Source organism: Bos taurus, chromosome 16, assembly GCF_002263795.3.
Source record: "Bos taurus isolate L1 Dominette 01449 registration number 42190680 breed Hereford chromosome 16, ARS-UCD2.0, whole genome shotgun sequence".
Lineage (NCBI taxonomy): Eukaryota > Metazoa > Chordata > Mammalia > Artiodactyla > Bovidae > Bos > Bos taurus.
Genome location: NC_037343.1, coordinates 21,733,325 through 21,746,672, shown reverse-complemented (window position 1 = coordinate 21,746,672; position 13,348 = coordinate 21,733,325). Strand labels below are relative to the sequence as shown.

General features: G+C 41.6%; 1 protein-coding gene across 1 annotated transcript in view; it reads right to left on the bottom strand.

Moving 5' to 3' along the window:
• RRP15 (ribosomal RNA processing 15 homolog) overlaps positions 1-8,692 on the bottom strand; it is a 53,067-nt gene extending 44,375 nt beyond the window's left edge. The window contains 1 exon segment of the mRNA NM_001040506.2: positions 8,534-8,692. Coding sequence (NP_001035596.1) covers positions 8,534-8,675 — 142 coding nt within the window. The 5' untranslated portion in view covers positions 8,676-8,692.
• Between the last annotated feature and the right edge of the window lie 4,656 nt (positions 8,693-13,348).

Here is a 13,348-nt window from a genome sequence, read left to right as displayed (position 1 = left end):
GAGCCACCAGACACATCTATAAAATATAAAGAAGTTCACATAGGCTGAAACTGGAGATGTGGGGATTGAACAATAAGAACAGGGTGTGAAAAGCTGGTTAGTTTATATAAATAAGCCAATCTGATTTATCATCCAAGAAAAAATACATACATCAAGCCCCAGGTTCTGCACTATACGTGTGTACTTCCAGTAAGTGGCCAAACTGCTACTGCTATTTTCACCTCCCACTTACCTCAGATCCCTCCTTTTAAGAAAGTTTCTCTACTGGATTAAGAAGGTTGTTCTTTTAAAATACAATTATCATCTGGGAGCACTAAGGATATTGCTTAACCTTGATCTTCAGTTCAGTTTAGTTCAGTTCAGTCGCTCAGTCATGTGCGACTCTTTGCGACCCATGAATTGCAGCATGCCAGGCCTCCCTGTCCATCACCAACTCCCGGAGTTCATTCAAACTCACGTCCATCAAGTCGGTGATGCCATCCAGCCATCTCATCCTCTGCTGTCCCCTTCTCCTCCTGCCCCCAATCCCTCCCAGTATCAGGGTCTTTTCCAGTGACTCAACTCTTCGCATGAGGTGGCCAAAGTACTGGAGTTTCAGCTTTAGCATCATTCCTTCCAAAGAAATCCCAGGGTTGATCTCCTTCAGAATGGGCTGATTGGATCTCCTTGTAGTCCAAGGGACTCTCAAAAGTCTTCTCCAACACCACAGTTCAAAAGCATCAATTCTTCAGTGCTCGGCTTTCTTCACCGTCCAACTCTCACATCCATACATGACCACAGGAAAAACCATAGCCTTGACTAGACGGACCTTTGTTGGCAAAGAAATGTCTCTGCTTTTGAATATGCTACCTAGGTTGGTCACTTTCCTTCCAAGGAGTAAGCGTCTTTTAATTTCATGGCTGCAATCACCATCTGCAGTGATTTTGGAGCCCCAAAAAATAAAGTCTGACATTGTTTCCCCATCTATTTCACACCTTTAGAGTTTACTGTAAATCAAACAGAACTTATAAAAACTTGAGATCAGTTAGTAGTGGTTAAAGAGTAAAGACACAGAATTCAGGCTGCTTGATTCAATCTTAACTCCAGACACAAACCTACGTGACTTTTCTGAAGGTTTTTACCTTCTCAATCTTAGTTTCCTTGTCTGTAAAAATGGCAATAAAACAGTACCTTCTTCATGAGGTTTTATGATAATTAACTCAGTTTCTTAAAGGAGTGTCTAGCCCATAAGAAACGTTTACATGTCAACTGCACCCCTCCCCGGCCCCCACCCCCATACCCCTCAAGACACACATAATGTGGCTGCAGAGAAGACAGGAACAAAGAACAAACAGCGCTGGTGGCTGGAATCTGGAGGACATGTGCGGTGCTGAATGGGAAGCTTTCGATGACCTGTTACAGCACAGGGGTTAAGCACTGAGAATATAAAATGAGCAGATGTGGAGCTACGCCCCACTTCCATTCCTTCCCACAAGCATAATCTTGGGCAAGTTACCTAACCCCTCTGTGTCTCAGTAAACTGGGAACAAAAACAGTACCTACCACAGGAAAAGCACTTAGCACAGCTCTGGCACACAGTAGGCATTAAATAGATGACAATAATCAGAAGACAAACAAGGAGACTAAGAACCTGGGAGCCAGAGCAGGGAGGCATCCCAAAAGTCCTAAAAAGGATTGACAAAAGACAGGGGGAGGGGGAATAAATTCTCCTTCCACTATAATTCCACCCAGTCTTGGCTCTCCTCTAACCCATACACAAGGGGTTCATGGTGAGCAAGACACCTTTGATTCTGTTTCAGAAGCGGTCGATATCTCTGTCCTATAGCTTCCCAAGCACTCTAAAACAATGATGAATATTAACTAACCAACAAGTGTTTAGGGCTAGGTACTATTTAAAGTGCTTTTTATGCATTATCACTTAATCCTCACAACACTCGTTGAGATGCTATTATTATTCTATTTACAAGGAGAATGCTTCTGAAGCTTAGAAAGGTTTTAAAAATGTCCAGAGTCACAAAGTGAACAGGTGGGGTGACAGGGTGCTGATTTTTAAGGCACTACAAAGCTCTGAATCCACCATTCAACTCAGACTAAGGTAACTGAACTACTGCAGAGAGGAGCCACAATACATCGGGTTGGCCAAAAAGTTCATTTGGGTTTATCCTACCAAAAACCTGAACAAACTTTCTGGCCAACTCAATAGCTTAATAAAGCTTGAATTAAAGAGGAATTTCTCTCTAAGCCATAGCTAACCAGAATGGCCAGCACTCACATCCCATTCTCATTTCGCCCCTAGTCATTCAGAGCTCTAGGAAACCACTGCTCCCCAGTCCAGGTATTAAAACATCTGTTCTATCTCGCCATGTGCTCTTTCCTGCCCTTCACTACTTAATTTAGAATATTCAAAATTGATACTTGAGAACTTTTTAAAAAAGCATTTACCTCTAAAAAAAAAAAAAAATGAAGTTACTCAGGTTTCCATAAAAATAACCAAAACTAAAATGAAAGTTTCACCATGGGACAAACTGTCGGATGTGATTACTATGTGCTATCTGGGCAAGCCAGACAGAGCCCGGAAGTAGTCTGTTTCCTGAGCCTGTTCTATAAATTGCTACTCCAGTAGGACTATGACATACTTCATTTCTTAGGCATGTTCCTTTGCTATTTTAAGTAACTTAAATGATGCAGAAGCTTATAAGTTACAGTTTGATAAAAAGTTTATTTATCTGCTAGGTTATTACATCTTAAATACTACTTTGTAGTTTATCAAAAAAGGAAGGGATTCCTCCTAGGACCTTCTAAACTGGATTGTTATCAAGTCTTGTTTTAGAAGTATATGGCCATTATTCAAATATGTGACCAGAATAATTCAGAAAAAATGAAATTAGCATTCCTCCTTCTAGTTTATAGACATATGGGCACATGCTATGAGGGAGCAGTCAATCACTTGATGGCATGGGACCAAGGCTTTTTTTACATGGGTTGATTTACCGACTACAGAGCTTTTTTTTTTTAAATAAAGATTACAATCTTAAGCAAGTAGGCAGTGCATATAAACCTCCAACAGTGCATAAATTCTGTAGGTCTGAGTAATTCAGTAACTCAGAGGTAGAGGTCATCATTATTGTTGTTTAGTCACTAAGTCACATTTTGCAAGCTTGTGAACTGTAGCCCACTGGGCTCCTATGTCCATAGGATTTCCCAAGCAAGAATACTGAAACGGGTTGCCATTACTGCTCTTTATAATACTTGATATCATCACCACTGTTTTCATTTTTTTCACCTGAATTGATCTACTGAATGGGAAGGCTGTGTTTTTTATTTAGACTACAAACATAAGAGCCAAGCATACACGGTATCTAAACCACCAACAAGGTATTAATTCAATAAATCTGAGTAGCTCCAGGTTAACTCATGTAGGGGTGTCATCCTCTCCTTTATAATGCTTGGCATTTATGTATTACTCTAATGCTGACTAAGGCATCTTACCTTACACATATTTCTGATTTGGGATCATTCGTAATTTTACTGTGACCAAAGTTCAAACCCTACTGAAGAGTAAGTATTACAATTTATCAAAACTTACAGTCTGAATCATTTTGCTATCATTCAAGTTTATATCACATATAACTTCTGCTAATCTGTAACCTCAGTGATATCTGGTACATGAGAAGAGAGTGTAAAAATCACATTAAGAGAAGTTTCCAATTTTATAATAAATGGATATCGAGTACTACATCATGTATCAGGATTCATGCCAAGTTCTGAAACACAGCTTTTACCAAAGCTTTAAGGTAAGGGAACTAGGAAACTTCTGCAACGTCTGACAAACAATATCCAAGAGTTTTACACTCATGAAAGCACCATTTTCTACCTTTCTTACACAACATGTCAAAAGAAATTAAAGCCAAAAGATAAAAAATAAAAGTGCAAACAACACATGAGCTATACTTGTGTGTTTTTCTAGGAAACATAAGTAGCATCTCGCTGAAGGAAGCTGCTTTCAAATGTTGATATAAGGCACATCCTTATCAATTTTTATGAACCAATTAAAATTCAAACATAAGTGTCTAACTCAACTCCCTGATAAAATGAGCTGTACACTTCAGTAACAAGCCTGTAATGTGCACGCTGATTCCTCATGTGTCTGAAGGCCACTTCAATTGCCTGCCTTTATAGTCTTTCAGAATCCAGTCTCTGTGAACTTTTTATAACAATATAGTTCTGCCAAGGCCACACGTACACAAATATCTGAACAAAAAAGCTATTTCTGGGGACTTTCCTGGTGGTCCAGTGGTTAAGAAATCTGCTTTCCAATGCAGGGGACACAGGTTCAATCCCTGGCAGGGAGCTAAGATCCTGCATATTGTGGGGCAGTTAAACCCGCTTGCTGCAATTAATACTCGAAGCAGCCAAATAAATAAATTAAAATTTAAAAAAAGAGAAAGCTGTTTTTATGTATCATCTTTCCAGAAATACCTGATTTCACAGGAGGAAAAAAAAATCCATTTCTTATATTAAATAGAAAATTCTGAGTTAAATCAAAGGAAAACATCTCCATCCAAAGGGCCTGCTGCTGCTGCTAAGCAGCTTCAGTTGTGTCCGACTCTGTGCGACCCCATAGACAGCAGCCCACCAGGCTCCCCCGTCCCTGGGATTCTCCAGGCAAGAACACTGGAGTGGGTTGCCATTACCTTTTCCAATGCATGAAAGTGAAAAGTGAAAGTGAAGTAGCTCAGTCATGTCTGACTCTTCGAGACCCCATGGACTGCAGCCTACCAGGCTCCTCGGTCCATGGGAGTTTCCAGGCAAAAGAGTACTGGAGTGGGGTGCCATTGCCTTCTCCGAAAGGACCTACATTACTGAATTTATTACATAAAAGGTCTTTTATTATTTGTCTTTTATTGAAGAGACACATTCTAAATCCTGAAAGAAAAGGCAGAGGGAGACAACTAAGTAGAAATCTAGACAAGCTGGTCAAGAGAAAGTGAAGGGAAAAAGAGAGTACCTAGTGGGCCAGCACAAGCATGGCGAGGAGGGCGGAGAGGAACTGTGTTCAAGAGATGAGGAGCTCAGATACCGTGTCACCAGCAAGCCAAGGGGCAGCAAGATGTGTGCCCGGAGGAGTAAACAGCCGTCAGGTCACATGCAGATCACCAGTGCACAGTGACACAGGCCATCCTCCTCATCCACTGGGTTCTGTTTTGAAGATGAAATCATGAATTCAGCCTGGCAAATATTAAGTGCACGCTATCCACAGAACAACTAGACAGAGACAATCCATGGTTGTCAAAATCACTATCCCTAAAAAATAAATAGAACCACTATTCATGCCTAATTTTACCACGAAAACATGACTGAATGGTTAATTACAGAGTAAGAAGGACAGAATTAAGAGAGAACACCTGGCATCTATGGACGGACAGTTTTCCACTGAGAGGCTTTCTACTATAATGGAAAACGGTATCTCCAAGCCTGTTTCCTCATCTGTAAAACAGAAAGGCCATCAGCTCCCTTGTAGGGTTACCTGAGGAAATTTTAACCTCTTTTCTGGAGAAAGCTCCACCGCTGTTATCAAAGGCTGGAAGGCTTATTGGGTGGCTGAGAGATGGGACTAGAAGTTTTGTTAGATCAGAAAAGATGTCACGATCATGACTCCAAATATTTATGAGTAGGCTGTTGTTGTTTAGTCGCTAAATAGTGCCTGACTCTTTGCGAAACTATGGACTGTTGCTCACCAGGGTCCTCTGTCCATAGGATTTCCCAAGCAAGAATACTGGAGTAGGCTGTCATTTTCTTCTCCAGGGGATCTTCCCAACCCAGGGATCGAACCCTCATCTCCTGCACTGGCAGGCAGATTCTTTACCATTGAGCCGCAATGGTATGGTATTTATTTTATGGTTGCCATGTGCCAACCATTAAATTAAATGCTTTACATACATGAGCCCATTGAATCTTCACAACAATCCTGAGGAGACACTATTACCACATCCATTTTATGGATGAGGGAACTGAGGCAAGTTCCCTACTAAGAAGCCCAAAATCCCTCTGAAAGGCAGTACAAACACAGATGCCTCTTATACAACTGAGAAAAGAGTGATCATTTATTTCTGGAGATAATACACAGATTTTAGGAGAAAAGAAAGGATGGAAGAAGAGAGGAAGGAAGGAAGACTACAGTTATAAACGGGAGAAAGACTGCTATAAAATCTGACCACAAAAACACCCCTTAGTGATCAAACCTTAGAGAGTGGAACAAAAACCTGTCTCAATACCATGGTCTGCTCATAACCAATTCTTGCTTTAGATTCTGTGGCCCTGGTCTTTTACTTTCCAGAAAGTTTTGTTTTGTTTGATCATTTCTGTACTCCTGGTTCCTCAACCTTATCAGGGAACTGTAGTGTTGGAGAAGACTCTTGAGAGTCCCTTGGACTGCAAGGAAATCCAACCAGTCCATTCTGAAGGAGATCAGTCCTGGGATTTCTTTGGAAGGAATGACGCTAAAGCTGAAACTCCAGTACTTTGGCCACCTCATGGGAAGAGTTGACTCATTGGAAAAGACTCTGATGCTGGGAGGGATTGGGGGCAGGAGGAGAAGGGGACAACAGAGGATGAGATGGCTGGATGGCATCACCGACTCGATGGACTTGAGTCTGAGTGAACTCCGGGAGTTGGTGATGGACAGAGAGGCCTGGCGTGCTGTGATTCATGGGGTGGCAAAGAGTCGGCACGACTGAGCGACTGATCTGATCAGATCTGATCTGAGGGGTCAGAGAAAAAGCTCCAGAGCAAGCTCCAGTGCTGGTTGTGTCCTCTATCAACTTATCAGCTTGTGCACTGCGGGAGCAAGATATAAACTCTCTACATCTCAGTTTCTTACAAGTAAAATGAGGATAATATTAACAATAACCCTGTCTTACAGGATTGTTATGATAATTAAAGTGACACAGTACCTAAACTATTATTATTACTACCTAATTCCTCTAACAGAAATATACCCAAAATCTATGGTGCTACAAATTTATTTGGAAGTTGGTTGTCTAGAAAATTGAATGCTTTCCTTCTGAAAAACATTTCAAGTGGGGACCCTCTCTCTTCACTGTACAGTCTTCACTGTACTTTCCTAGTGAAATCCCTAGTGGAGCTTTGCAACTCTGCCTAACTGTTCTGGCACTCTATGGCAGTCACCATACAGTTAGCAGTGATACTTATAAAGAAGTGGCATTCTCTTGCTTAAAATGTCTCAAGAGCTCCATATTGCCTACTAATAGAGAATCCAATCTTCTTCATATGGCACACAGGGCCCTCTACAATCTGGCTTTATCCTGTTCCTAGTCTCAATAACACCTCTGAATAGCTAGAGCCACAGCCAATAATTCATTTCAACCTAACTAGCCATGTGTTTCAGGAGACTACATGCCGCTGTGTGTGCTTTCCCTGTGTCTGAGAAAACTGCGCTGTCTACCCCCAGACTTAGAAAATTAAGGCCCTGATGAAATGATTCCTTATTTATATTCAGCAAGAAAACTTACTTAGTACCAAAATGTATAAGGGAGGCCCCATGAGAATAAAGATAAAGAAGACATGTTCCAGCACTTAAACGACTTGTATCCATAAGGAGAAAGACACGTTAAAATAAAAATAATCATACAGTATGAAGTTTCTGTATAAGACAGAAGGAAGCAATGCCTCGACTGGGTTCTACAGGACATGGATTTCTCTGTCTCCATCCTTATTGTTAACTGGACCAGGATCATGAGAACTACCTTTGTAACCACCTCTCAATATATTAAGGAGCAATCTCTGAGCAGAAGATCAGGGGTCGTCTGCGATCCCATGTAACCTGAGAAGCCAGTGCCAAGAACGATGGGAAAGAGTGGCAGCATGGGCATATCATAGTCGAAAGCCTCAAAATACATTTCCTTCCTTTCAGTATAAACGTCTCTGAAAAAACATCTTTATCAACCGCTACTTTTATTTATTCTACTTTAACCACCTACGGTTTCCTCACTAGTATCCCATCCCTAATTCCCCAACATACGCACGCACCTACTGCACAAGAAAATTCAAGTATACCGGCCGTCTTCGTCTCTCCGCCTTTCCATCCTTGCTCCTTATAAGCCTCTCTCGGACTTTCCCTCCTTGCTCCCTAGGAGACCCAACTCATTCTTGTAATTTTAAATATCGCCCTTCCTTTCGCCCCTTGCTACCGTAAGCCTCCTTTTTTTTTTTCTTTTTTTTCCGCTGCTGCTATAAAAAAAGCAACAGACTCATCTTGCTTACAAGAAGTTAATTACAGTGACAATGAAAATGTCTAATAAACTAAGTTGGAGGCTTTAACACGCGAGAGCGACCTTCCTTCCCCTGAACACCACTTTCTCAAACCTTCTCACACGGAGCCAAACTCGCCCCTTTGCCGTCCTGGGGAGATGAAATTCGGGCTGCCAGAGGGAAATTCACTCGCACCCCCTGCTCCCGCAAACTCAGCCCGGCCTTTTCTCTGAGTAGCCAAAGCTCAGCCCAAGTAGGTTACCTTCATTATCGGAAGCGTCTTTGTCCTTATCTTCCAGCTCCGATGCTACAGACGCGACTACCATTTTCATCCTCTTCTTCCTTAGTGAAATTTTCAGCTTTTTCCCCGCACTCACACGTGAGTCTCCAACGGCCGCTGCCATGATTCCTAACCGGAAGCGTTCAGTTACATTTGCGTCCGGCAGTAACACAGGGAACTTCGGCATCTAGTTCTGACGAAACAAGGTTCCAGTAAAGCAAAGTTCCGGTGAAACAAGGTTCCGGGGCGGGGCCATCTAACGGGAGTTCTCTGGCTGGAGCTTCAGAATTCGGGGGAAGAGGACTTGTTAGTTGTCTTCCCGAGCTACCGGCTCCAGTAAAAAATAATAATAATGAAAAAAAAAAAAAAAATCAGTGAGTGTAAGTTCTCCTCCGAGTCTGCCAGCTCGCCCTGGTCCTGGCCCGCCGCCCCACTCTGACCCCAACCCGACCCTGCTGCTGCTGCTGCTGCTGCTAAGTCGCGTCAGTCGTGTCCGATTCTGTGCGACCCCATAGACGGCAGGCCAGCAGGCTCCGCCGTCCATGAGATTTTCCAGGCAATAGTACTGGCGTGGGCTGCCATTGCCTTCTCCGGATTAACCCCTGAGTGGCTTCCAATTGCACACCGACAAGAATCTGGATTTCTTCCCCGGGGTCCTGGGTGTGAAGCACTCCAGCCCCATCCTCCTGCCTCGGACCTAGCTCCGCCCGGTAGGCTTGCGGCGCCCTCCCGCGCGGTGTAGACCGAGGCTGGAACAGCTCTGCCCTTGGCAAGATGCCCCTGCCTCCCTCCCGAGGCCGGCTTCTCCCTGAGGTCAGCCTTTGTCACCTGTTTTCCCAGCCCCGCTTTCCCCAAAGCTGCTACCACAATCCGCCGCTATTCCTTTTCCCTGACTTGTCGGCTCCTTCTCAGTAAGGACCACATTTCATTCACCATCCTGCCCCCAAGCCAGCAATGGGACCTGGCCCAAGGTAGGAACTCAGACATACATTATTAGAAGCGATAAATGAATGAACGACAAATACCATTCACAAAGTTAATAAGTCGAAAGGATAATGTAGCATATTCTTACATTGTGTTCTATAGGCCGGGCATAGTCTAAAGGCTTTCTGTAAGCTTAGCATTTTCTTGGAAGAGCATTCTTGGTTTTTTTAATACCCAAAATTTCTAAAGGGGGAGGGAGCACACTTTTTCTTTGGGTGCTGTATCTCTCTACTTCTTTTAACTGCTATTACTATATTCTTTAGAGTTCTCTTCACTTATTAGCGCAGTCCCTTGCTATTACGATCCTCTGTGGAATCACGGGATCTTCCCAACTCAGGGACTGAACCCAGGTCTCCTACATTGCAGGCGGATTCTTTACTGTCTGAGCCGCGGGGCTCAAACTTATATTAAAATGTATAATCAAATTCCTAAGTGGTATCCATCTCCTGATTGGCCTTGACTGATACAAAGTTAGAATGGGTGTTGTGATGGAAATATTATCAGTACCCAACTACTGTCCCTGCCAGCCTACAGCACTGTTAAATGTTCCACTAAAGGTTATTCATTTTTGGAATAGTGGGAGGTATTAAGGGGGCTTCCCAGGTGGCAGTGATTGCCTGCCAATGCAGGAGATGCAAGAGACTCCAGTTGGATCCTTGGATCAGGAAGATTCCCTGGAGTAGGAAATGGGAACCCACTCCCATATTCTTGCCAGGGGAAATCCCATAAACAGAGGATCCTGGTGGAGATACAGTCCTTGGGGTTGCAAAAGAGTCCTCTCACAGGACTGACTAACACTTTCACACCATGTTCATGGATCAGAAGATGCAACATTATTATCACTTCTTCCCAAAGTGGTCAATACATTCACTGAAATCTCAGTCAAAATTCCAACAGACTTTTTGTGGAAATTGACAAACTGATTATAAAATCCTTATGAAAATTCAAAAAATCTAAAACAAAAAAAAAAATGAAAAAGAAGAACAAAGTTCAAGAGTTAGCACTATATAATTTCAAAGCATTATAAAACTACAGCTACCAATACAGTGTAGTATTACCATCAAGTAGACAAACAGATCAACAGAACAAAATAGAAAGTCAGAAAATAAATAAATACATATATATATATATGGAAAATTGATTTTTGACAAAAGTGCAAAGTCACATCAACAGAGAAAGGACAGTATCTCCCACCAGTGTTGTCGGAACAATTGGATATCCAGATGAGAAAAGATGCACTTCAATTCATACCTTGTACAACACATAAAAAAATTGATTCAAAATGGAGTAGGCCTACCTAAACATACAACTATAAATTTTTAAAAAGAAACCAGAGGAGAAATCCATTGTGCCCTTGAGTTAGGCAAAATTTTCTATAAGAAACCATAGGAGAAAACCATTGTGTCCTTGAGTTAGGCCAAGTCTTTGGTACAGCACCAAAAACATGATCCACAAGGGAACAAATTGAAAAATTAGACCTTATCAAAGTTAAAAACCTGCTCTTTGAAAGACACTAGAGAATGAAAAGAAAAGTCACATCAAAAGAAAGCAGGAGTAGCTGTATTAATTTCACACCAGCAGAATTCAAAGCAAGAAAAGTTATCAAGGATAAAGAAGGGCATTATATAATCCCAAAAGAATAATTCTCTAAGAAGACATAACAACTGTTAAGTGTGTTTACCTAACACCAGTTGTCAAACTATGTAAGACAAAAGCTGTTAGAATTGCAAAGAGAAGTGGATGAATTCACCAATCATAGCTGGAGATGTCAACACACCTCCATCAGAAACGGAGAGATTCAGGAGGCAGATAATCAGGAAGAACACAGTTGAATTCAGAACACCATCAACCAAAAGGATATAATTGCTATGTATAGACTCCATCCAACAATAGCAGAATTCTTCTCAAGATCACATGGAACATTCACCATGATAGACCACATTCTCAGCCATAATACACAACTTAATAAATTAGCACTGTAGCCTGCCAGGCTCCTCTGTCCATAGGGATTCTCCAGGCAAGAATATGGAATGGATTGCTGTATCCTCCTCCAGGGGATCTTTCCAATCCAAGGATCGAACCCAGGTCTCCCACATTGCAGGCGGATTTTTTACTGTCTGAGCCACCAGGGAAGCCCTGATAGACTTAAAGAAATAGAAATAATGCCATGTCTGTTCCTGGATCACAAAGGAATTAAACTAGAAATCAATGGCAGAAAGATAAATGAAAAATCTGAAAACATGTAAAGATTAAACAGCAAGCTTCTAAATAACATATGAACTAAAGAAAAAATCTTGAGAGAAAAATTAAAATATTTTGAACTAAATTAAAAACAACATCAAAATTTGTGGGATACGGAAAAAAGTAGTGCTTAGAAGAAAATTTATAGCATCAAATGCATACATTTATAAGCATATAAAAGAAGAAAGCTCTAAAATCAATCATCTAAGTTTCCACCTTAGGAAACTAGAAATAGAAAAGCAAATTAAATCCAAATGGAAGAAAAGAAATAATAAGCATTACAGCAGGAATCATTAAAATTGAAACAAGCATCTCAAACAAGAAAATTGATGAAACCAAAAGCTGCTTCTTTGGATAAGTCTCTAGCCAGGCTAAGAAAAAAATAAGTTCAACAATTACTAATATTAGAAACAAAAGAGAGGACATCACTAGATACTATGAATGTAAAAAAGATGATGAAAGAATACAGTGAACAACTATATGCCCACAAATTTGATGACCTAGATTAAATGGACCAATTTCTTAAAAAGTGTTTTCTCCAGATTCACACAAGACTAGACAGTCCAAATAGGCCTCTCTCTATTAAATAAATGGAGTGAATACCCGACCTGTCTCTTGAGAAACCTGTATGCAGGTCAGGAAGCAACAGTTAGAACTGGACATGGAACAGCACACTGATTCCAAATAGGAAAAGGAGTACATCAAGGCTGTATATTGTCATCCTGCTTATTTAACTTATATGCAAAGTACATCATGCAAAATGCCAGACTGGATGAAGCACAAGCCGGAATCAAGATTTCTGGGAGAAATATCAATAACCTCAGATACATAGATGATACCACCCTTAAGGCAGAAAGTGAAGAACTAAAGAACCTCTTGATGAAAGTAAAAGAGGAGAGTGAAAAAGTTGACTTAAAACTCAACATTCATAAAACTATTACGGCATCTGGTCCCATCACTTCATGGCAAATAGATGGGGAAACAATGGAAACAGTGACAGACTATTTTCTTGGACTCCAAAATCACTGCAGATGGTGACTGCAGCCATGAAATTAAAAGATGCTTGCTCCTCGGAAGAAAAGCTATCACAAACCTAGACAGTATATTAAAAAGCAGAAACATTACTTTGCCAACGAAGGCCCATCTAGTCAAAGCTATGCTTTTTCCAATGGTCATGTATGGATGTGAGAGTTGGACTATAAAGAAAGCTAAGCACGGAAGAATTGATGCTTTTGAACTTGGATGTTGGAGAAGACTCTTGAGAGTCCCTTGGACTGCAAGGAGATCCAACCAGTCCATCCTAAAGGAGACCAGTCCTGGGTGTTCATTGGAGGGACTGATGTTGAAGCTGAAGCTCCAATACTTTGGCCACCTGATGCGAAAGGCTGACTCACTGGAAAAGACTCTGATGCTGGGAGGGATTGGGAGCAGGAGGAGAAGGGGACGACAGAGGATGAGATGGTTGGATGGCATCACCGACTTGACGGACATGGGTTTGGGTAGACTCCGAGAGTTGGTAATGGACAGGGAGGCCTGGCGTGCTGTGTTTCATGGGGTCGCAAAGAGTCGGAC